The 26,295-nt window shown below is 46.3% G+C and overlaps 1 protein-coding gene across 1 annotated transcript in view; it reads left to right on the top strand.

The window, feature by feature from the left end:
• Positions 1 to 26,295, top strand: part of YBX2 (Y-box binding protein 2) — a 207,056-nt gene that overhangs the window by 136,961 nt on the left and 43,800 nt on the right. Inside the window, exon 9 of the mRNA XM_044077043.1 lies at positions 11,858 to 11,945. Coding sequence (XP_043932978.1) covers positions 11,858 to 11,923 — 66 coding nt within the window. The 3' untranslated portion in view covers positions 11,924 to 11,945. The remainder of the gene's footprint in view (positions 1 to 11,857; positions 11,946 to 26,295) is intronic.

Below are 26,295 nucleotides of genomic sequence, written 5' to 3'. Positions count from 1 at the left end.
TCCTACTCCAAGATACATGCATCAGCTATATCAGCAGAATACAGCTTTGATCCACCTGTTTTTTCACACCCATTACTCAGACAGTTCCTCAGAGGAATCAAGAATGTAAAACCTCCAAGGAAACCACCATTACCAGCTTGGGACTTGAACTTTGTGCTAGAAAGTTGACACTATCACCCTTTGAGCCAGCAGCAACAGCAGACCTACAGCATCTATCGTGGAAAACCGCCTTCCTACTGGCAATAACCTCAGCCAGGAGGGTTTCTGAACTCCAGGCCCTAATGGCAGTACAACCCTTCCTAATCTTCCATCAAGATAGTGTCCATGAGGACTAATCCTACATTTATGCCTAAGGTGGTATCCAGAGTGTCTTTAAACCAGGCAATCCACCTACCTTCTTTCCCAACCCACAAAACAGAGGGGAAAGAATACTGCATACCTTGGATGTACATAGACAGCTACGCTACTACCTGGACAGAACAAAGTAGCAGAAAAACTGATCAGCTTTTTGTAGCCTATGCAACAGGAAGGGAAGGAAAAGCTATTTCCAAACAGACAATCTCCAAATGGATAGGAAATTGCATACGATTCTGTTACTCCTTCCATGGAAAACCAATTCCACAGAACATAAGACCTCATTCTACAAGGGCAACAGCCACTACCACAGCCTCTTTACGAGGAGTGGCAACCAAAGACATTATTGAGGCGGCTACTTGGACCTCCGTGCATACATTTGCCAAGCATTATAATTTGCCTCTATATTCCAGATCCCGAGCAGGGTTTGCCACTGCTGTACTGCAAGGGATCCTAAACACACCATAATCTAGTTTCTTCCTCCTCCCCTAGTTGGCTATGGTATTCTACCCAGTTGTTATGACTGCAGATGCATCCATGAAGGACCTAGTACAGTTTTGTACCTACCATAAATGTAGATGTCCGAACTGGATAGCATCTGCAGTCAGGATTACCCTCCCTCCTTCCCCTCTGTGGTACTCCTAGGGTGTTTACCCTCCTAATAGCTAGCTGGTGGGGGAGTCTTTTATGGTGTATTTGTTGTATATATGTACATACATGCTTATTTTTTGTGTTTACCACTATCTTTTTGGAAACATTGGCATTTATCCAAAATTTTTAGCCTACAAGAGGGCTACTGGCATCTGGGGCAAGAAACAGAGGAAAATGGCGTCGGCTGATGCCTTTATACCCGAAGACCAACAGAGATGACGTCGGGTGAAGTGCGACATCAGCCGAAGCCGGACCCGGACTTTGGAATCCGGCCGACTGAAGGGCTGCCTGACGACAGGACAACCCAGTTATGACTGCAGATGCTATCCAGTTCGGACATCTACATTTATGGTAGGTACAAAACTGTACTTTCGCATGAGTGCCAGTCAGCCGCTACCAGAGTTAGTTTTTGAAATTGAATCTTCCTGAAGTCGTCTAAAGCTAAGTACCCCACTGGTAATCCTCTTTTCTTGCTCTAACCGAAGTCAAAGTTAAGTTGTCTCGCCTGTGGAAAGCAAATAACGCACAGATTTCCATTCTTACTGCGTCACCAGCTTAAGCCCAGACCGCGACGTACCTCACTGTTTAGTGCTTTGTTCAGCACAAACTATTCGTCATCTGGCCCTTTTATTGTAGCTAAATACTTTCCTTCTCAATCTGTTTTCCGAAATGGCTTCAGTAAGCCATCAGACTACTGATCTTCTGTAAAAATGTAAGGACAGTCTGCACAAGTCCAAAACTGCCGATGCTTCTGTTAAGCTAATCGCCAGTTTTCCGGTACTCAGTGAGGTGCTTTTGCAGACCCTGATGCCTGCTTTGGATTCGCAGGCCTCTTCTGAGACTCATTTGGAGTCCTGTATGCCGTGAGACTTCTTTGACTATGGAACCTGCAGATGTTTCTACCTTGGATGGGTCCAGAGCTGCTGTGCAGGCACAGGCTTCTGAGGAAGTTCTTCACATTACCGATATTCAACAGGCTTGAGTCTTCAGTTCTAAGAACTACAAACAGATTTATTTCGCATATTCTGTTTTCTTAAAACTACCGAGTTTAAGGCAGTACCTCAGAGGAGCCAAAAACTTAAGGCTTCCAAGGAGAACGCAAATACCTGCGTGGGACCTCAATTATGTCTTGGAAAAACTCCTTACCTCCTTTTGAGCCAGCTGCTTCTGCAGATGTAAATTTATTTTGGAAAACCGCTCTGCTCCTAGCAAAAACTTCTGCAAGACTAGTTTCAGAGCTACAGGCTGCCATGGCCATGGAACCCTTTATCATTTTTTATCCAGACAGGGTCTCTGAGAACAAACCCTTACATTTATGCCTAAGGTGGTATCCAGTGTAGCCCTTAACCAAAACTATTCATTTGCCAGCCTTTTATCCAAATCCACAGAACAAGGGGGAGAACAATTCTGCATTCTTTGGATGTACACAGACCACTTAGATTCTACTTGGACAAAACTAAAGTTTTCCAAAAGACAGAACAATTACTAGTGGCATATGCCACGGCATCACAAGGAATGTCCATCTCCAAGCAGACTTTCAAAATGGATAGGTCACTGCATTTGTTTCTGCTACTCACAGCATGGCAAACCAGTGCCTAAGGGCATTAGGCCAAATTCAACCAGAGCTGGTGAACCTGGGAATATTGAGGCAATGTTACAATTGCCTCATGTACACAGAACCCTCTCCTCCTCCCACAAAACACAAATACATGCGAGAGATGCAACTATACGGCCAAACTGGAGGCTGAGCGCTCTCAACATAGGACTGGCAAGACCAGTCAGGAGAAGGTTACCACGCACACTATAGACCCAGTCTCACACAGTACCATCACAACCTCAAATCATACACATAAACACACAAAGACATACACATAAACACACAGACATACTCGGAGGCTCTGATCAAAAATCTACCAAAACAGCAGAGGCCACCAAAGCAGACACCCAAACAACCACCACCTCAGAACACAACACCTGCAACACAGACCTCACAGTCAGTGTCAAGCAGTCACAGCCCTTAAGGCCAAACACAATGCCAGACACTAGTCATTGGTGACTCCATAGTCAGACACACTGACATCCCGCTCACCAGACTGAGTAAGGAGAGAGTTACAGTAAGCTGCCCGTCGGGCGCTAGAATCCGCCACATAACACAAGCACTCAGGTCTCTCAACAGCAGGTACAAATACGACTCAGTCATTGTCCACGCTGGTGTAAACGACCTGAGACTTACCTCCTTGGACTACATGAAAAGAGACCTTGAGGAGCTCTCTTATGTAGCCCAGGCAGGTATGACCCTGACCTTGAGCAGTATCCTACCTTCACCAAGAATGATGCCACAATACAGAGATAAGATGGTCAGCTTTAACAATTGGCTTAAACTCTGGTGTCATTCAAAGGGGATCCAATGTCTGTCTGCCTGGGATGACATGCTGGACAAGCCACGCTGCTTCGCAAGGGACGGCTTGCACCTGTCACCCCTGGGATTCCGGATATTGGCAAAGGCTCTTGCCACCCCCATAGTGCCTTTTTTAGGCAAGGCTCAAATTCTAAACCTACCACCCTAGAACACAAAAGGAAAAAAACTAAGGGTAATGCTGCTCAATGCCAGAAGTCTAAATCTCAAAATGCACGCACTCGAGGCCCTTCTCAGTATGGAGAACATCGATGTCTGTGCTGTGACAGAAACCTGGTTCAAGGCTCCTGAGAGCACCCCAGCACTATCAGGTTTTACCTCATATCATGCATTCCGGCCCCAAAATCCGGACAATACCAAGAAAGGAGGGGGGGTATCCATATTCATCAAGGACACCCACACCTCAAGACTGGTGGCAACGCATGATGCATCGGAGACCATCCAGGTGCAATTAACCATAGGCAAGACTGCTCTGCAAATTGTAGCATGTTACAGGCCACCCTCACAAACTCAGGAACCTCACATGGCCTTCCTGAAAACACTGGAGGGGATAAATATATCACCAAACAATCATACTAGGTGACTTCAATTACCCTAATATAGACTGGGAACACTACTCGAGCCCAAACACCCTAGCCCAAAAGTTCCTGGAGTTCATAAACTCAAATGCCATGGAACAACTAGTCACCATCCCCACAAGAGGAGAAAACATTATCTCATCATCACGAACATTGGAGCACAATGTTCAACACCGGAAGTATACCCCTCACTGGTGAGATCAGATCACAAACTAATCTCGCTGGAGGTCCTCATCCCACCCCCACCTGAAATAAAAAAGACCACAGTAAAGAACTTCTCGAAAGCCGACTTCACACTTCTAAAGACTAGTGTGGTCTCCTTTAAGGCCCCGAGCATGGAAAACAGTACTCAAGCCGCTGAATCACTTACAAATGCCTTCTACCAGCACCTGCAGGACTGCATGGATAAGGCAATCCCAAGCAAAACAAAGACTCTTTGTACCAAAGGCAAGCGTCCGGTCTGGTGGACCCCAGCCATAAACAAACTCTACAACAAAAGGAGGAAGCTACTACAAGATAGAGCAAAATCCTTAAAAGGTAAGACACCTTTGATCACTAAGTAAAAAACTAAGCTCTCATAAAATCATCCAAAGCAAATTTTGAGAGAAAAATAGCTAAAGACTCAAAAGACAATCATAAGGCCTTCTTTAGCTATGTTAGAAACCTGGGAGGAAACTCCCAGATATGCTCAGAACTAGTTCAAAATGATGTGAAGATTACTGACCTACAGACATTGCCAACAATACTGTCTGACAGGTTCAGTGCAAACTTCTCCCCCCTCCCCCCCCAAAAGGAGAGATATCTATACCAAATGATTGCAGCCCCCCAAACATCTCTAACGCCCAAGTGAGAACTGCTCTCTCCAAAGCAAAAAACACAGCATCCATGGGACCTGATGGTGTCCCTGGCTGTGTGCTCCACGAACTCAACGAGGAATTAAACCCACAGCTAGGACATCTGTTTAATCATAGTCTCACCTCTGGATACGTACCCAGGGAGTGGCCCACTTCACAAAGGCGGTGCCTCCACCGACCCTGGAAATTACCGGCCCATTAGCTTGACAAGCCTTATCTGCAAAGCAATGGAGAGGATCATAATGGACCTCATAAATAAAGACATAGGGAATTTGCAGACTTTGGATCCAACCCAGTTTGGCTTTGTCAAAGGCAGATCATGCCTTTTAAACTTGGTTGACTTTTTCGAAAGTCACCAAAGCCATTGAGGGAAAGGCAGTCCATACAGCCTACCTCGATCTGGCGAAGGCCTTCGATACAATACCCCACTCGGGTATCATTGAAAAACTCATCAGCTTAAATGTTAACCCATACATCACAAGATGGGTTGCAAACTGGCTGAGTGACAGAACCCACAGGGTCAGAGTTGCTGGCGCCATGTCAGATTCAAAGCCTGTCACAAGTGGTGTCCCACAGGGCTCAGTCCTGGGCCCACTCTTGTTTGGCATCTACTTTTCCGAAGTACAAGCAAACACAGGAGGGTTATGGCTGACAAAGTTTGCAGATGACTGCAAACTGGGCGCCATAGTCGAAAACACATCTGACACAGATATCCTTCAGACGGGTCTCACAGAGACGGATAGCTGGTGCCAGAGCCATGGCCTAAAGTTAAATGCCAAAAAATGCATAGTCATACCCTTCGGGGGAAAAACAAGGTTACCCCTAGCTACCATATAGGTGGCAATCCACTGAGCACAGAAGTTATCAGGGACCTGGGGACCCAGGTTGACAGTAGCCTGTCATTCGACACCCATGTAGCTAAAGTAGTTAGGAAGACCTTCTACATTGCCCACCTCATCATGAAGGGATTCACATCTAGATCAAGGGAGGTCATAGTCTCCCTATACTCATCACTCATCAGACCAATGATTGAGTACAATGCCCCATTCGGAATGTATCTGATCCGGCACTTGCAGCAGCTGGAGAGGCCACAAAAGTTCCTCACCAAAAGGATAAAGGGTCTCAAAAATCTGTCCTATGCTGCCCGACTGAAAGAACTCCAGCTCTATTCAGTTGCTTACCGCTTGCTCAGAGGTGACCTTTGCCTGACATACAAGGCCATGTCAAACCCAGATTTGATGAATATGCTTCACCTCAAAAAATCTAGATCCGTCAGAGCCACAAGGGCGGGAGACTTAAACCTTGACACGGCTATTAATAGGACGTGCTGGAGGGATAGATTCATCACCCAAAGACTTCCTATGCTGTGGAACAAAATCCCGGTATATGTGAGGCAGAGCACCTTGCTGGCCTTGTTCAAGAGAAATCTTGACCAATGGATGGGAGATCGCAGATATACCCCAGGGATTACCTTAGTGTCACTGCTCGACAGAGGCACAGCAAAATAATGGGTATAGTTCCCCATACTAAAGGGGGTGGCGTAAGCCACAAAACTATGGGCTAGGCTTGTAAATGCCCTCGGGCAGATAGCCTAGTATGAACCTATGAACCTAAGCTGCAACCACTTCTGCAGCCTTTCACAGGGGAGTACCACCCAAAGACATTTTAGAGGCTGCCACTTGAAGTTCATTGCATACCTTTACAAAACATTACAATCTGCCTCTTTACTTTAAATCCAGGGCAGGCTTTGCCACTGCAGTTTTGCAGGGCTTCATAGCTGCTCCTAATGCGGTTTAGCTCCAGCCCCCCAATCGTAGCTTTGGGACTCGACCCAAATGTAATGACTGCAACAGTGAAACACTAAGAACATAGTACAGTTGTGTACACTTACCATAAATGTAGATGTTAAGAGTGTATTCACTGTTGCAGTCCAGGATTCCCACTTGCCATCCCCCTTATTTTTGCTGAAACTTATCTTTACTTCTCTAGTCTGGTTGTACAATTTGCTTATAGATGAAGGTAAAGCTTATTTCTGGTGCATGTAGGTTTTTTTACATACATTTAGCCTACCCTTTTGGGGGCACCTGACATCTGGGGCAAAAGAAACTGAATAAAATGGCATCTGCTGCATCTTTTATACCCCTGACTACCTGACGTCAGGGAAGAGGCGACAGCAACTGACGCTGGACCTAAGACACTGGAATTCAGGCTGACTTGAGGGCAACCTGCCAGCAGGATAACCCAAATGTAATGACTGCAACAGTGAATACACCAACATCTACATTTATGGTAAGTGTACACAACTATTTTTTTCCCTTCCAAAACAGTCTTCTAGAAGCCTGTAATTTGATTTCAAGTTTCCAAAGTTAGTTTTCAAGTCTCTTGCATCTCTTATCCCTACAGCTTTGTGATAAAGCATGATCTAAAGGATTGCTACTGTCTCATCCCCAGTGCTGAGACACTTGTATGTTAATACTTGCTGTTTCATTTCTGTATTCCTGGCTGTCCAGAGAAGCACAAATTTGTTGGCACAGACCTTTGAATCCCAGGACTTCTGCAGTTTGGACACAAGTTGTGGTTCATGTGCAAATGGGCATTACAAGATTGTCACCTTTGCAGACTTTCTAGACTGGTAGGTAGCAACTCATTGTTTTCAGGTTTAATACATTCCAACACTGCAAGTCTTAGTTGCAGACAGGCTCTGCAGGACTACCACTGACCACCCTACAAATCTCTTATTCTCTTCCAAAAATAGCTGCTGCTGTGTGGACCACCTGGTTGAGGTTTGCCTCCCATCGGAACTAGAGTTGTGCTTCCGGACTACTTGCAGACATGTCTGGAGAACAGATGCTCGTTTCCACACAAGTGAATGTTTCCACTCCCACACACCACTCATCAGCATTATATAGAAGTAGGAATGCAAAAAATATTTACGGCAAGGAAAGGTTTTCCTTTTTGGTTTGGCCAAAGGCAATTACCATAAGCTTCCTCACAGACCAGTTTTACTCACAGGGTGGGGAATTTGGTGCCCCTGATCTAAATTCAGCTGCCTGGGTGATAGAATTTTACCTTTTTACATATTCTAAAGAGGTGCAGCAGGAGGTAAAGGAAGTGAACTTGCTACTAGAAAATGTGTGCAAGTGGAAATTTCTAGTAGGTTAGTGAAAATCTGGGTCATGTTCAGGCCTGGTTGTTTCTTGTTTCTGTCTATTGACTCTTCATATTTATAAATTTAATTTGCATTGTTAATGCTAGTTTTTGTAAGGATCATCTTTTCTAGGTGGAAGACTAATGTAGCTTCTCCTTGGGACCTGAACATTGCCTGAGACTGTCCATTTGATCTAGCTCTCTTAACTTGGAAGACTTTTTCTCATTGCTAGGAGAATGAGTTAAAGGCATTTGCTGTGAATCGGCCATACCTTGCTGTACACAAACCCTACCTTTTCCTAAAATGGCTTCAGAATATTGCTCTTAAGCCTGACTTTCCTTCTGAACCAAAGGACAATGGAGAGGAGCCTTCACTGTCCACAGGCAGCTCGTACTACCTATGCAAGAGTCTACTTCAGGAAAGCTGATGAGCTTTGAAGGCGAGAGGACAAGTTGGTCTGTTTCCATGTGGCTCTACCGGTATTACCTTGTACTATCTTTAAATCACTTCCTAGCAAGATTACAGTCCATTCAGTGAGCTTTGGTGCCGTGAATGGGGGTGGGCAAGTATTCTAGGAACAGTAATATGGTCCTCTGCACAACAAAGCAGTAGGATTACTTCAGGTACAGAACAAGCGTTGCTAGAAGTTTCCTGGAGTCTGTTCTCTGGCTGCCTCCCTTGTCCTTTCCCCTAAGCTATCTTTCTAGCCATGTAATTTAGGCTGCTGCAGCAGTGTGCCTACATAACAGATGTTCTGTTAACTGCAGTAAACTTCCCCACATCAAGACCTCTTGTAATTTGGGTGCTGGAACAGTTTGCCAACTTTGTATAGCTGATGTGTGGTTTGCTTTCTTTCACTTTTCTGAGCTCTTGCCTCCCTCTTGGGCAAAAATGCTATGAAGCATTCTGTCTTTTGGTTGTCTTGGATCTCTGGAAGGTGCATCCAGCTTTTGGAAGCTGGCTAGTTGCAGTGGGGTTAGGACCCTTTCACTTTCAGCTGTACTGTGCAAACTCTGACCATAGGTGCTGCTTCATATGACTTGGTTTGCCTTTTTCAAAGCCTTGTGAAAGTTGCTTCTCTGGTAAATGGATGAAAAACTTCACATTCAAAGTCCTGTAAAAGCAGACAAATCTCAAAGGATTATCCCAGTAAAAGTGAGCTCTTTACCTTGTATGGCAAAATTTACTCCAGCTTTGTAGAAGTCCTGTAAAAGCAGATATCTTCAAATTGGTAAATTTTCTGTTTAAATTTGTATTGTCTGACTTAATTTGTAAGAGCTGCTCCCCAGATTTGAATTGGGTATGCTTTGCAAAGGGCAGGGGACTTGAGTTCATTATTGGTCTGTAAATAGTATAGTAAGGTGAAGATTATACAAACTATGAAGCATTCTCAGCATTTTACTTGGAAAATTTACATTTCTGTAACCTAATGACCTTTCCCCAGAGGGAAATGGTTTTGTTTTGCGAGTCCCCTATTGGTGTCTTGCCTACAAGTTAAGGAGGGAGATAAAATCATCACCTCTGCTTTAATGCTTAAAGTGGAGAGTACAAGAGCTGAAGTCAAACCTTGACGGGCACTAATCTGTTAAGTTTCCTGAAATCACTTTTTGGAGGAGCTTCTCCCCCACTAAATCTTCCTAGGCGATTTGCTTTTGAAGAGAGCATAAATGAAGCAAGATTTGTGTAGAATAGTTTTTAAAGTTGACCAACTCTTAGGCTAACCTTCTGTTAACAAGTGTCAAAGCTTGGCCATAAGATGTGATGCATACTTTATCTTTCAGCAAGACACTTTTAAGATTTTGTTAGGTGGATGGCCAGTTCCGGTTCACCTTTCTTTGTAGCCTGGCTGCTGTTATAAGGATTTTCAACAAATGTGATTTTCCACTTCATAAAGGGCACATAATGAATGCTTGTCAAAGTGCAGCTATGCCAACGAAATGACTTCAGGTTAAACTTGTTTAAAACTATTAGCGGTCTTTAATGCTGTTGGTGCACTCCAGGACTTTCCCATCTACAGTGGTTTCTTTCTCTTGGGGAAAAATGCTAAAATTTATCCTGCAATTGGCTAGTCTGTTCTGTCAAAGACCTTGCCATGTTTAGGCAGTGGTCACCATCTTTGTGGTCCCAGTAGTTCAGGTATACCTCTAAGATCTAGTGGGATTGAGTTATCGGGGTCATCTGCCCAGAATCTTCCACCTTTGTCTCTAGGAGCTGAGCTGGTCTCTAAAAAAAAAAAAAAAAAAAGTGCTTTTCCACCTGCCAGACTGTAACAGATGCCAGAGTTAATGTGGAGCATGCACACTTGGGGCTTGGTGTACAAGTTACACAACTGCAGGTTGCACAAACTAGCTGTATTGTCCAAGGAGTGAAGCTTGTGTCCAAAGTGTCATGAACAACTCTGGTCATAGTATTGATCACAATTCATTGTCTAAAAGACGTTAAAATCTGGAAGAGGCAGCAAGTCTTAATGTAGTGCTAGCTGTTTACATCCCTCCAAGAGTCGTGTGAAGGACCATCTGAGTGTATGTCCTTGTCAGATCACTGCCTGCAAAGTCCTTACACCCCCCCCAAGAACAATCTGTTCAAAGTTCTGCCCACAGCACCACCACCAGAAGGTGTGCGTTCTCCAGCTGGAGGGTAAATTTTATTACTACATGTAATCGCAGTGGTCATCTGGAAAATTTTGCACCCTTATGATCAAGCATTTCACATCCTTCAGCTGAGAGGATGACTCTCACTGTGGTCTCCACCCTCAGCATGCAAGATGCCATTGTATACTTTATAAGTACATGCAACATTAAGGGATGCTAGGAAACCAGGCACCTGGAATTGTATATGGCAAAATGGAGGACTCTTATGGTGTCATAGGAAAAATAGAAAATGCTGAAGTTCCACTGGTACTGCAATGTTTTACACCAGTCCCCCAGAAGGCAATGGGTAGGGGAGAAATCTGTTCAGGGTCTGGGTTTGCTCGCCAGTGTCTCCCTGTTGGTTACTTTGGTATCTGTAGGAACTTGTAAGGATCCTTTCCTGATTTCACACATACCTGTGCACTAATCTCCATTTTATGCCCAAAATACTTGACATGGCACTAAACCACACTAATCCTGGCTAGTATCCTTTACCTCCAGAAATAAGGATGACAAAATCCTGTTTAAAGGTAGTTGAGTACTATCTGTAGACTAAGGCTGCTGGACTTGACTGGCTAGCTAGCATCTCAAAATGATTTTCCATTGTCATTCTGTCAGACTTGATACTAAGGTCTCTTTAGGGGTACAGCCACTGCCATTGCCTTCCAAACTCGAAGATTTGAAGTTGCTGTCTTTGGTCTACCTCTTGATGCACTGCAGGTTAATACCTTGTTTAGGTTCAGGTTTAAGAATTGGTGTTGCTACCCTTGTGTACAGACCAGTTAGGGGCTGCAAGGTTTGACCCTGACAGCTGCAGCAGTGACTTGCAGAACATTAACATAATTACTGATGTGCAGTTAGTGCAGCAACCTTATTTCCTACAACCTTGTGCTCATGGAGTGGGTTGAGATCACTTTCCTTTTCCACAGTTCTACCGCTCATTTTCCATTCCTGTGTAGTCCGCCACACATTTTCATGCCAGCTGTTTGGGGTTTTCTGTGGAAAGTTGCATGGGATGGAGAGAGATTGTAGACTGGCCACATTTAGGACAATGGGCACAAGGTGAACATGGAGGGGGATAGGCTCCATCTTGACGGGGATAGGACTGCAGCAGTAACAAACCTGTAGTTTGTAGTAAGTTGATGACAAACCTATTTGTATTAAATGGGCTAGACTTTGTGGTGGGCTGTTATCATAACTATGGCAAACTAAATTTTTTTTTTCAGGTACCTCAGTCAGAACCTGTCACAGAACCCACTCCTGCAGCAGATGCTTCTACCTCTGAAATTTGAATGCAATGGTGTGAGAAAATAGGTAAGCTTTGAATTAACAATGTTCCAGTACATGCCCTCTAACTTTGAGTTGCTTTGTCTGAACTGCATAATTGTGACTAGGTTGGTAACAATTACCTTCATGTAATCTTTATAGCATTTTCTGTTGGCTTTCACTGACCATATCTTCCGTAATATACCCTTAACTCTGAAAGTTCCTAGTAGTGGTTGACTTTAAGCCTGTAACTATGGGACACCTCCCACATGGGAGCCCCATGTTGTAAGGCCGTGCTTGGGGTTATACTTGTGTCCATTTGGATGACCAGCACTGTGGATCACTTGGCTATTGAGTCACAGCCCCCTTAGAGCATTAGCTTTAAAGGCAGTGCTCAGGTGAGTGTTTACAGGCATTTCTGCCTTACTATAGAGGCAGTTACCTTTGGCTGATAAAGGGGTAAGACTCTTCTTTTCACCTATCTGCAAATGTCTGGTTGCGTGTGGCCTATCTCGCAGGGGTTTGTCCACCTCTTGCCACAGGGTAATGAAGCAGTGCTGGTTATGGATACCTCTTGCCACATTTAAGCATGTTCACATTTTCTGGGTGGGTGAATTTTCAGAAGAATTGGTTGCTGTTTAACAATGCTACTTTTAAGAGTCTTGTATATAAAATAGCTGTCATAAATGGTTAGTTCTTTAGGACTTTGTACTTTGAGCAGAAGTTGTGGGTCTGTCATCAAATGTGGTGTTTACAGGTGAGGTGCAAACAGCCAAACTATCTGAGCTTGTCAGATGTTCGTGTTTCACTGTTGCAGTCATTACATTTGGGTAATCTGCTGGCAGGTTGCCCTCAGTCGGCCTGAATAACAAAGTCTTGGGTCCTGCGTCGGTTGCAGTCTTCTCTTCCATGACGTCAGGTCAGCATGGGTATAACATGCAGCTGACGCCATTTTAATCTTTCTTGCCGCACGGTGCCCAAAGCAGTTTGCAAGTGCAGGTTGGTAGACTCCTGAAATTTTTGTTTGAGTTTCAGAACCAAAGTCTTCAAATTTAAGCTATGTACCCCATTGGGGAAACTTTTTCTTGCTCCTTACCGATGTCAGTAAAAGTTAATTACATTACTTGCGAGAAGCAAATACCTCAAGGATTTTGCATTCCTTGCCTAGGTCCTGATCACAACGTGCCTTGCTGTTGGTTTTGTGCTAAATTTAACCAACGCATTAAGTGTCAGTATATTTTTTGCTTCTAAATGTTTTTGTTCAGGATTTAACTACCCTTAAATGTCGGTTAGACTACCGGGGTTCACAAAAAACGCAAGGAAAGACACTGTCTTAGGTCCAAAACAGCTTAAGCTTCTCCTAAGCCAGTCGCCGGTACACAGTGAGGTGCTTTTGCAGCCCCTGATACCTGCTACTTTTGAGTCACAGGCCTCTACCGAGACTCACTCAGTGTCCGGTATGCCGTGAGATTTTCAAAGTATTGAACCTGCAGATGTCTCCCTTGGATGGGTCTGGAGCCGCTGAACAGGCTCTGGCTTCTAAGTTTTCAGGCCTAAACATTTTTATATTAATGCCATCAACAAAAACAAGGTAAAAAACTATGTCTCTTAAAAAAAAAAAAAAAAAAAAAAAATGTGCTCGGGCCCCTATGCCTAAAAAAACAAATGATTAAAATGGCTGAGGATTTAATTACCTTGATCAGGGGTTCCCACCCCCCTGCTAAGAGGCCCAGGCAAGGCACTGATTATGAATCTTCAGATCAGGTTTCCATTTCTTCTGATTCCTGTTCGGATCAGGAATTTTCTCTTCCACCTTATGAGGATTCCGATGCAGAGGAATCAATCCCATCTGCATCTCCTCCTGAGGATCTCATTTGGAGAGAATTTGCATACCTTAAGGGAACATTTTCACTGGGAGAGTCTGGGCTTCTCTGATTCAAAAAAGAGGCTTGGGGATTTCTTTCAGCATAGGCCTTTGGTAATGTCTCCTGTATTAGACATTGTTGACTGTTCTCTGAATCGAGCATGGCTCCTGATTCCCTGCCTCCGGCTCCTATTAAGCCAGACAGATTAGTTCCTGACTCACACAAATTTCTTTTCAAAAATCCTGCTGCTGATCATGAGACTGGGTCCCAAGGGTGTTGAGGCTTCTACAGCCAAAAATCCTAACCCCTTCTGATAGATTCCAGTGGACTGGATAGATGGGGTAAGAAGGCTTGTACATCTGCAACCTTGGAAATCGGGGCTTTAAACTGCCAGTTTCATATGCCTAAATATCAACAGCATGTTATGGGCTTACTGAAACAGTGATTGATTGTGTGGAAAACAGTTACAGGATTTATTGCATTCAGCAGAGCAGGTTGGAAAGCATACTTTGCAGTGTGGTTTTGATTCCTTGGAGGCCTCTTGCAGGGCTGCCATAACTGATGCTGTGATAAGGCATGCCTGGCTCAAGGAGCAAAATCTGCCTGATCAAGTTAAAGCTAAATTGTTGGATGCCCCTTTACAGCATGATAGTCTGTTTGGTAATAAGGCAGAAGAGGTTTTAAAGAAAATGAAAGACAAAGCTAAATCTATGCAAACTGTAAAAGATTTCTTGCAAGTGCAGCCACCCAGGTTCAGAGGGCACTGGCCTACTAAGAATCTGTCTTTTCCTGTGTCCAGCAGAGCCGCTCAGGGCAAACCCAGGAGCTCCAAAGGCTCCAGATATCAATCACAGGGATCTTGCAGGTCAAAGCAATGGGGTGCTGCCACCGCCAAATCTGGAGGTAACTAAGCACAACCCTACAGTAAGCAGTCTCAATGACTGTCCTCTGCCATTTCCAAGCACTTATCTTTTGGTAGCCCCCTTGGGGGGGAAACTAGCACTTCATACTCAAAATTGGAAGTTATTAACCCAGGACAAGTGGGTATTAAACATAGTAACCCAGGGGTACAGATTTCATTTCCATACTTTGCCAATTCCAAACGGATGACAAGATCTGCCACAACCTGTGGGCAGAGGCCCAGAAACAAGTCATGTCCCTCATGGATATGGGGGCTATTCAACCAGTACCAGAAAAGGAAAAAGGACAAGGTTTTTATTAAAGACTTTTCCTGGTACCCAGAAAAGACCAATCATGGCGTCCAATACTGGACTTATCGATTCTGAACATGTTCCTGGACATTCCAAAATTCAAAATGCTGACTTTACAACAGCTTCTGTCTATGCTAGGCAAGAATGCCTGGTTGGCAATTCTAGACTTAAGAGGCATACCCGCATATCCCAATAAGGGAATCTTGCAGAAGATACCTCTGCTTCAAAGCAGATTTTTTGCATTACCAATTCTCTGCACTGCCCTTTGGCTTATCTACTGCGCCCAGGGTCTTACAAAGTGCCTGGCACCAGAAATTACATTCTGCAGACAAACATTCAAATTTATCCTTCTCTTGATTCTCATTCAGACAGAGGACAAGGACACTCCAACATCTGGCATTTGTAAAAAGGCTTCTAGCATGCCTAGGATACACCATAAATGAAAATGTACAACTTGTACCCTCTCAAATTACATTCCTGGGTGCAAGCTTGAATACAACTGCCCAGATGGCTTACCTCACGCCAGACAAATGCAATTGACAGCCTACTCCAAGCAAATTGCAACAAAGACCCAGTTATCTGCAAGACAAATTCTGCAGGCTTTGGGGTTCATGGCATCCTGCATTCTACTAATTCCATATGCAAGACTGCATATGAGAGAACTTCAATGGTACCTTAAAAGCTTATGGAGTCAACATTGTCAGCCTGGAAACAGATTCCTCTTTCCCTGCCTACAACAGGAGTTTCTTTGGTGGGCAGGGACATGTCACCAAAACAAGAAGTCATTCACTCTACTCCCTGCCACCCAAACCCTAACTACAGACTCATCAGACTATGCTTGGGGGGCCCACCTGGCAGGGAGATCCATTCAGGGCAAATGGAGCCCAAACTAAATACATCTACATATCCACCAGAAGAAATGCTAGCTGTTCAGAATGCTCTAACAGCCTTCAAGGACTTCATCCAGGACAACTACTGCTAAAGATGGACAACACCGCAATTGTGGTACATAAGCAGGGGCTACCCATTCCTACCCTCTTTGCAGACTAGCCATGGCCTTGTGGAACACAACCTTGACTTAAATACATCTGCAAGCTCAATTCCTGCCAGGAAAGCAAAATACTCTGGCAGATGACCTAAGCAAAAATCTTATGGACCTGCACGAATGGAAACTATCTACAAATCTTCAGCATTTTAACAGAAATGGGGGAGCCCAGACATTGTTTTTGGGGAGAGGCAAATCTATCAGTTGGACTAATTCTTTACAAGAACTAGTCACAAAAAAACATGGAAAGTGGATGCTCTATCCTTTGGCTGGAAACAGCCATCAGTCTATGCCTTTCCCCGTCAGTCTATGCCTTTCCCCGTCTGCTTCTACTCTCCAAGGTCTTAAGTCAGACAGGAAAAAACAAAAATGATTCTAATTGCTCCGGACTTGCCAGCACTGGTACCCGCTTTTAAGGAATGTCACACCTTCCTCTGTGGTACTTGCCTCAAACTTCATTAAGAAGTTATGTACTCACCATAACGTTCCATCTGAGTAGGTAACTTCATTTGTCTGCAACCTTTGGGTCTTGGATCCGATCTCGGATCAGAGCTGGCAACTTATACATAGCTTTAAGATCCGAGCTCCTCCCCTTACCCATAATCCCCTGCCAACCCTGACTGACCTCAGATCAAGTTTGCCCTATATAAGCAGCTAAATGCTACGTACGTCCCGAAGGGTACTAAAGACAAAGGACATACAGGGACTAAAATTCTGCAGGCCAGGGGGAAGGAGGGGGGATGGTTGCACACAAATGGTTACCTACTCAGATGGAACATTATGGTGAGTACATAACTTCTTAATCTGAAGTAGGTACTTCATTTGTCAGCAACGTTTGGGACAGTGTCCCCAGCTACCTGGATCTTGGTCGGCCATCATGGAAGGATGTTCTGGAGCACTGCGGAGCCAAAGGATGCTCTCCCTCTGGAGATAATGTCCAGCTTATAATTGATAAAGGTATGAGATGAGGCCCAAGTGGCCGCGGAACAAATATCATCTAGAGAGACTCTAGACCTAAAGGCAGCAGAGGTAGATATAGAGCGAGTAGAATGTGCACTCCCAGAACTTTCATAGGCCAAAAGAATACCCTGAGATCCATTGTGATGGTGATCTTGGAGACAGATTTACCTAGGTTAAATTTGGTAAAGGAGATTAACTGGTCAGATTGTCTGACCAGCAGTCCTGTGAATGTAGAAGCGCAGATGTCTATGCACATCTAACGAATGGAGCTTGTATTCTTTATTCTGATACTTAGGGAAGAAGACTGGCAGGTTAATGGACTGATTGATGGCCTCTGAAGCCACCTTGGGAAGAAGAGGGATTGGTCCTGAGGTACACTATCCTGGTGAAAGGCCAAGTACGGGGGTTTTACACAAAGGGCCTGAAGCTCGGAAACTCTCTTCGCTGAAGCAATAGCGACCAGGAGCGCAGTTTTCCAGGAGAGGTACTTAAGATCAACCGAAGCAGCAGGTTCAAAAGGGGGAGCTGTCAAGGCCTCTAGAACTAATGATAAATCCCAAGGGGGTACAACTTCCTTGACAGAGGTCTGAGCAGGAAAGTACCCTTGAAGGTTTTACACAATTTTGCTGTAATCAAAGGGCCTGACTCATGCCCCACATGGTAATGAGAAATAGCTGCTAGTTGAACCTTGACCGTAGAGCAGCTAGCCCCCCTGATTAAACAGACTTGTAAGGAAATCCAACACAGATGGCAATGGGGCTGTGAAGGGGTCTGTTATGATCCGCCCAGATGGAGAAGCGCTTCCACTTACTACGATACTTTCCTAGTGGAGGGTTTGTGCTGCTACTAGGATGGCTTTAACTGGGGGAGAGATACCGGGAGTCCTGACTAAGAGTGGAACTGGAGCAACCAAGCTGTCAGCTTGAGGTTGTCTAAATTCAGGATCGGGAGACCTAGGGGGTGAGATATTAGATCCAGAAGGGGATCCAGAATCCAAGGAGGATTTACCAGATGAGACCACGGGTACAGGAACCACGTTTGACGAGGCCAGAATGGGGCAATTAGGATCATTCTGCTCCTCAACAGACTGGTTTTCTGTGAGTTTCAGCATCAGGGGTAGAGGGTAGGCATAAAGTAGACCGGGGGGCCAAGCATGCACCAGAGCGTCTCTCGGGGGTTCCCCGAAGGGGGGAATTAGAGTGAAGTAGCTGTTGCATTTCGTATTTGAGGGATAGGCGAAGAGATCACAACAGGGTTGCCCCATACGGCAAAAATCCACTTCGTTACCTGGGGATTGAGAGACCACTCGTAAGGGGAAAGGATGGTGCGGCTGAGTCTGTCCGCCAGTATGTTGGACCGTCCTGGAATGTGCGTTGCAACAAGAAAGTGGTTGGTAGAGATCGCCCATTCCCACACTCATGGCCTCTCGACAGAGGATAGGACCTGGTTCCCCCCTGTTTGTTGATGTACCAGACCACTGACATGTCAGTCTATCGCAATAGTTCCCACAGGAAGAAGGGTCTGCAGTACTTGCAACGCCAACAGCACCGCCCTCATCTCCAGGACATTGATATGCAAAGAGGTCTCTGTCGTTCCACGTGCCTTGGACCGTCTTGCCTGAGCAATGCCCCCCCACCCGAGGCGAGAGGCATCTGTGGTCACCGTGGCAAGGGGAGGGAGCGTGAAGGGACGTCCTGTATGGAGGTCCGGAGATTGAAGCCACCATAAGAGAGCCATCCTGCACGCCTTGCTGATGGAAATAGGATGGTTTAGGGAGTAACGTTGAAAGGACCATTGGACTTGAAGGGTCCGTTGCAGTACCCTCATTCAGGCGAGCCAATGGCAAGAGTGGTTGCTGCCGCCATGGAGCCTAGAGCCCTCGGGACCAAGTCCGCTGGTGGAGCTTTTGACTGGAGGATGGCCCGCACATGAAGCCTCAGGTTTTTAAGTCATTCCATAGTCAGGAATGCTAGGTTTCTTGTATCCAACTTGGCCCCTATAAACTCTTATCACCTGAGTCGGAGCAAGAGAGGATTTGTCCATGTTGATTGTGATGCCTAGCTGGGGAGCAAGCCAGAGGAAGTAGTCCCTGGCTGAGCAGAGTAGATGCCTTGGGGCGGTCAGGAGCCAGTCGTCCAGGTACGGAAAGACCTGCATTCCCTGGAGTCTCAGGTGAGTCGCTATCACTGCTAATACTTTGGTAAACACCCTGGGGGCTGTGGTGAGACCAAAGGGAAGGACCCTGAACTGGTAGTGACTGGCTCCCAGCCGGAAGCGGAGGAACCTCCTGGGTAGTCTGTCCATTAGGATGTGGTAGTACGCATCCTTGAGGTCTGTTGAGCACATCCAGTCATTCTTCCGCAATAGGTGGAGGATGGATTGAAGAGTGACCATCCAGAATATTTCTTTGGTTACTGACCGGTTCAAACAGGAGAGGTCGAGGATTGGCCTCATGTCCCCCGTCTTTTTTGGCACCAGAAAGAACCTGGAGTAAAAACCTAATCTGAACTGGTCCAGGGGGACGGGTTGGATGGCTCTTTTTTTTCTAGTAGCTGCTGGATCTCTGCAGCTGCTGCCTCCCTATGATCGGGTGGTACATCGGGCAGGTTTCTGACTTTGGGGACATGGAATAGGGGAATTTGGTAACCTCTGGATATGATACGAAGCACCCAGCGATCTGATGTGATGGACTCCCAAGCTGCCAGGTGCCTCGAGAAACACCCCCTGACTGCCTTCAGAGTGTAGCAGTCGGCCAACCCCTCAGGGATGCTGCGTGGGTCGATCAGAGAAGGTTTCTCTGGACCCAAAATTCTTCGGGCCCCCTCTGCCTCTAGGGCGGCGTCCTCCCTGTCCTCTGCCACAGAAGGACTGGTTGTCCGGAGCAGGCTGGGAATGTTGCGATTTCCGGAACTGCATCTTTTTCTGTCCCTTTTGGTTCTTGGAGAAGGACCTCTGGGGAGCAGAAAAGCGGACTTTGGCAGACCACGTCTTCTCGTCCTTTTCGCTCTGGACTAAAGTCTCCTGAACGGTCTTGCCAAATAAGGCAGAACCATCAAAAGGGGCATTCGCAAATGATGCCTTGAAGGGTTCCGCAAAGTCACAATGAGCCAGGCCTGGCGTCTCATGACTAGGCCTGCTCCGCTGGCTCTAGCGGCTCCCTCTGTGGCATGGGTCAAGAGCCACATAGAGGTATTCGATATAGATCTTAGAATGGCCATGCGAGTGGAGTACAATTGTTTGTCCTATGCAGACATGGACTCCGGGGGGGGGGGGGGGCAGCGTACTCTTTGATAAGGTCTCGCTGCATCCTAATGTGCCATGTAGTTCAGGGACCTTACTGAGGTCGCTGAACTAAAAACCCGCTTCCCCAGGCGATCCATCAAGCGTGACTCTTCTGCTCGGTGGATGGACCGAGGGGCTCTCCTGAGCTAATTCCCTCTTGGTGGCTGCCGCCATCAGCATGGCATCTACGGGGGGACCCTTGCTCCAGTGGGGTCTCTCTGAAGGGGGGCTCAATCTTATCGGGGTGCTTGGGAACTGGCTTCAGTGTCAGACTCCTTCCACACCCTGGTGGTAATAAGGTCCACCAGGGGGTCGGCCGGAGGGGACACCCTAGAGGTAGACGGCCCTGCTTCGAACACCTCCAGGAACACTGACTTGTCAGAGGAAGCCTTGGCAGACCACCCCCCCTAATCCTGAGCATTTCCATGATGTCTCCGAAGGAGCCATCCTCGGGGGGTGACCTTTGGGGAGCCTTCCCCTTCATCCAAGTCAGTGTCTTCTAAGGACTCAGGAGTCCACGTGCCTCCTTTTATACTTCCGCTTAAGAGGCCCCTCTTCGGGGGGGCTGTCCGAGGAGGTCTCGCCAGCAACGTCTCATTCCAGAGGAACGACCTGAGACATCGAAGCAGGCTGTCCCTGTGGCCGGGTGATGGAAGCCTGACTCAGCTGAGAGGGAGTGCAGGATGGAGCCGAAGCAAGGGCCAGGGATCCAGATGCGCTCAACAGAGCCCCCTCCACCGCATCAAAGGCAGAGGGAAAGTCGCTCTCTGGGATCTGAGCAGACTCCCACTCGGATCCGATGGTGGGATCGGAACCGGCGCCAAGACCATTGGATCCGAAGGACCCGTGTGCTCTGACCTGGACGGAGCCGAAGGCACACCGAATCCCTCGGATCAGAAGCTCTGCCCACGGCTCAGAGCTCGGATCCGACAAGGATGGACCCGACAGACTCTAGGGTAAAGTCTGCATCGAAGTACTGAGTACCGTCTGTGCTGACCCACCCCCGGCTCCAACGCTGCCCGGCTCTGGACGCTCCAACCCCAGGAAGCGGGTCGGAGAAGGAGCTATCAGGGCAAAAAAGGTGTTGAGCTCCCCCCCCCCCGAAGGGGGGGTGGCAGGAGCACTCCCATCTGCAGCTGGGCCTGGATGAACCTTCGCATCATCCTGTCCAAGTCCGCATCTGATAGGCTATAAGTAGATCTCGATGAGGCCACCGAGGTGTGCCGGGAGTGTTGCCACGATGACCTCGACGGAGATCAGGTCTCCACCTCTGGTCCTGGAGAGAAGCACAGGGATCGGAGCCTAGGAGGGGATCTGGAAGCCGTGGAGGGAGAGGCCCGCTTAGCCAGGGGGGGCCGAAGTGGAGGCCTCTGCCTGCTGCTTGTGGTGCTTCTGTCTCCTGGCCTCCCTCTCCTCTGGCGCTGTAGTGGGAGTTTGAGTCCCGGTCGGGGGGAGGGGGGCAGGAGTGGCCGCCACCGAGCACTGGGGTGGTGCCATGGGAGTACCGGAGGCCGAAGCCGGGGGCAGAAGTCCCGCCAGGATCAGCTTCGACCTACAGTCTTTCAGTGCCCTGGGGTTGAATGCCGCGCAGATAGTACACCCAGAGGAGGTGTTCAACCCCAAGGCACAGAACACACCGAACGTGTGGCCATCCGCCGGTGAAAGCTTACGGCCACACTTGGTGCATTTGGAAAAAATAGGTTTTGGGGCTTCCGACATGGTATCTAGAAATAAAAATCAACTCAAGGCCCCAAACACAGCGACCCACACACACTACGCACCAGCGAAGGAAGGGGAGGAAATTGCACTAAAACTATAATATATATGACTAAACAAAAGGGAACCTAACCACACAAACTTTTTAACAATGAAACTACAAAAAATTACAGGAAAGAGAAATTTTAAAGCAATTATCTCAAACTACTAGAAGCTCTGAAATCTAGCAGCTTTCTCTAAGAGCGGCAAACTAGATCTTGGGTCAGTCAGGGTTGGCAGGGGATTATGGGTAAGGGGAGGAGCTAGGAGCTCTGATCTTAAAGCTATGTATAAGTTGCTGGCTCTGATCCAAGATCGGATCCAAGACCCAAAGGTTGCTGACAAATGAAGTACCTACTTCAGATCTATTGTTTCAGCAGAACTGTCACATTCTGCACACTCTGCTCCAAGCTCTGAATCTGGCAGCATGGCTAATCAACTATTCAAATCACATCTCTCAGTAAAGCTGTGATGGATGTCATTTTGGAAGCCAGAAGGCCTAGTACTAGAAAATCTTGTTGATAAATGGAAGAGATTCTGTGCTTGGAACCAAACACAAGGAATAGACGCAGCAAAGCCCCAGTATTCCTCAGATTTTACAATACCTAACTGAGATGCTTGACAAGGGCCTATCCTTTTCATCAATAGGCTTGACAAGGGCCTATCCTTTTCATCAATAGAAGTCCATGCCTCTGCCATCTCGTCTCATTACAACACAGCCTCCCCTCTTTTCTCTTCCACTGCTAAAACAGTATCTCAGAGGGGCCAAAAATTTAAGGCCTCCCAGGAGAGTGCCAACTCCTGCATGAGACCTCAATTTTGTGCTGGAAACTCACCCTTTTGAACCAGCAGCTACTGTGGATAGAACATTTTTTTTCTTGGAAGACTGCTTTTCTTTTGGCAGTTCGGCTAGAAGGGTTTCAGAACTACAGGCTTGGCAGTGGAGCCTTTCATTATTTTTTACCCCGACAGGGTGGCCCTTGGGACCAATCCTTTTATGCCTAAGGTGATATCCACTGTGGCTCTTAACCAGACAATTCACCTGCCAACTTTTTTCCCAAATCCGCAGAACAAGGGGGAGTGAATTCTGAATTAATTGGATGTACACACCGCTAAGATTCTACTTAAACAGGACAAAATCTCTTGGAAAGTTTGAGCAACTACTGGTAGCATTTGCTGCAGGATCAGAGGGGAAGGCTATATCAAAGCAGACTATTTCTAAGTGGATAAGCCATTTCATTAGTTTCTGCTACTTGCACCATGGCAAACCGGTGCCCAAGGGGATCGGGTCCCAGTCCACCAGGGCTGCCCCTACTTCAGCAGCTTTTCTCAGAGTATCTCTGATGGCCCCTCTGAAATACTGTTTTAGCAGTGGAAGAGAAGAGGGGAGGCTCTGTGTTGTAATGAGACGAGATGGCAGAGGCATGGACTTCTATTGATGAAAAGGATAGGCCCTTGTCAAGCCTATTGATGAAAAGGATAGAGACATTCTAGAAGCTGCTACTTGGAGTTCAGTTCATACGTTCACAAAGCATTATCATTTACCTGTCTAAATCCAGGGCAGGCTTTGCCACTGCAGGGCCTTATAGCTGCTCCTAATGCTCTTAAATTCCATCCTTCCATCCATAGCTTTGGGATTCTATCCATATGTAATGACCAACAGTGAAACACGAAGAACATAGTACAGTTGTGTTCACTTAATGTAGATGTTGGTGTATTCACTGTTGCAGTCTGGGTTAGCCACCCGCCAGCCCCCTTTAACCTTGTCTTTCTTTCACTATACTCAAAAGCCTTTGATGTATTTGCTTTTAGTTGGAAGGTAAATTTGGTTTCTAAGGTACATTTATATATTTATAGTTTACATATATTTTTGTTCCCCATTTGGGGGGCACCTGACATCTGGGGCAAGAAACTGATTAAAATGGCATCTGCTGCATATTTTATACCCCTGATGACCTGACATGGAAGAGGAGACTGCAACTGACACAGGACCCAAGACTGTTCAGGCCGACTGAGGGCAACTTGCCAGCAGATTACCCAGATGTAATGAATGCAACAGTGAATACACAGCATCTACATTTATCGCAAGTGTACACAACTGTACTTTGTGTATTTTGCAAACCTAGTATAAAGGTAGCATATGTTTGGCTATCTTGAGCTTTCTGACAGTTTTGCATATGTAGCGTTCTTGGTGGCCTTGGCTAGACCGCATCACTATTGTGTTAATCCTGTACTGATGTGTGTTTTAGAGATGTGGGTCATGTGCAGTACCAGTAAGTTAGTGGGCCTTGTTCGTCGTCACAACTGGTGTATACAAGTAGTGTTGGAGCATTTATCGTGCTTACAGTAATTGTGTTCAAGCCTAAATCACTTGCAGGAGAGCATTTCAGGCATACTTTGTTACTAGCATCCACAAGTCTGCCCCAATATCAGATACTAGTCATTCTCCAGATATGTCATAAGATGTGATGGAGAATTTCAGATCCTAGATCTGATACCACAAGTTGGGCTAGATTCAATGCACATGTACTGCAGAGGCTCTTTGAAGCACTTTTGGAGGCTGCACAGCTACTAGCATTGCTGAGCAAGCCATTGTCATGACAAGATAGCTGAACATCCCTTATGCACTGGAGGGAGTTGCCCATTATCTTTTTCAAGATTGAAATTGTTCCCAAGACACCAACTACTGCTGATCCCCTATGAGGCCCAAGTCTGCTAAAGCTTGTTGGTTTTCAATCCCAGATTTCTCCATAGACTGAGCTAAGCTGGAGGAGTTCAGTTTCTAATGAGCTTCCAGCCTGTTTCAGATCTCTGGAGTAACATTTCCAAGTGGAAGATCCCTCCTGTAAACCTTTTTTAAAGGGGATGTGTAGATGTCTGACCTGAGGGACAGAGTCCCAACTCCCTAAAGACCTGTTTTTGGATGTGGTTTTGCATTTGCTACTGAAAGGGTTTGTGAGGTGACGGCCCACACTTGAAAAGGTGCTGTGGAACTTCAGAGGCTTGCTTTGCGAACCCAGTAGGTATCCTTCCAGTGAAGGAGGCGGTCAGACAGCTTAACTGTCTGGATTTTTCCAGAATGTCCAAAGTTTTGCTTCATATTTTTGGTTGGTTCCTCAGTTTGTGGTTTCTGGCAAGTCAAGGGATTGAAATCACTAAATGGGATACATTTGAGCTTGATTGAATATCCTTCAGAAAATGCATGCTGTCAAGTTTACAAGAGCAATATTTAAAATGTCACGTTTTTGAACCCTTACCCATTATTTTAGGCTTTGTCCAGATTTCTTGTGCTAAGGTGTGCTGTCGTATGTCAAAGGCTGTTAACCTGGAGCCTGACTCCATCGCCTGATGAGAGCTAGTTTTTTATATAAAACCTTGTTTCCAGTAGAGTCCCTGACAAAGGTTTGCTAAACTGTGCTTTGAAGGCTGAAACTAAAGCTACCTTACTCGAAGGCCATACCTCATTTGGTAATTCATACATTGAAACAGTGGATGTCCTATTCATCTATTGCAGTATTTACATGGGGGAGTTGCCTGCCCAGGCAACCAACGTTGGCCAGTATACCAAAGTCTTTAATTACCATGAGGTACTTGGAATGTCTGACTTAGGCTGCTGTTGGATGTAGGCATAAGTGATGTGTGGGCACACCATCCCCAGAACTTTGCAGTCAGTCTGCTTGCCAGTCCCAAATGTCACTGCTGCTAGAATCATTTTCTTCAATAAAGGCAAGTACCCTGTTGGGGAACCTTTGTCGTTGTGGTAGTGTTTTTTTTCTTTAGTCCTCCTAGAAGGGAAGTGAGTGGAAGACCTTCCACACAGGCAGACACTCCCAGTGTGTCTAGTCTCAGGGCCCCACCACGACCATAACTCAGTTTGTGCCTAAAATACTTTGTAGCAGACTCTCGTCCCCTATTTAGAGAACCAGCATCTGAGTTTTAGCTAAAAGTGTAATGGAGGGGTTCCTCAGACCAGCCGACCAAGCCTAAGCAGAAGGCCAAAAGACCTAGACTTGAAGCAGAAGTTGTGCCTCTCCTGAAGCACACTACAGCTTAGAAACGTGCACCATTTTGGATCTGGATCCAAAGGCAGAGCCAGTTTTACAGGCAGTCTTTGAACCGGATGCCAACATGCCAAGACATTGGGTCCCACTGTCCAGGGAACAAAGGCTCGTTTTGGAAGACCTTAAAGGAATCATTGATTGTAGTGAGGGAAGGCGTTCCATCAGATTTGATAGTGTAGGCCTGCGTCCATTCCTCCGCTTTGCATAGGATGGATACCC

Source organism: Protopterus annectens, chromosome 7.part0, assembly GCF_019279795.1.
Source record: "Protopterus annectens isolate FY-2018-M chromosome 7.part0, PAN1.0, whole genome shotgun sequence".
Taxonomy (NCBI): domain Eukaryota; kingdom Metazoa; phylum Chordata; order Ceratodontiformes; family Protopteridae; genus Protopterus; species Protopterus annectens.
Note: the sequence above shows the minus strand (reverse complement) of the source record. Positions and strands in the feature narration are given on the sequence as shown.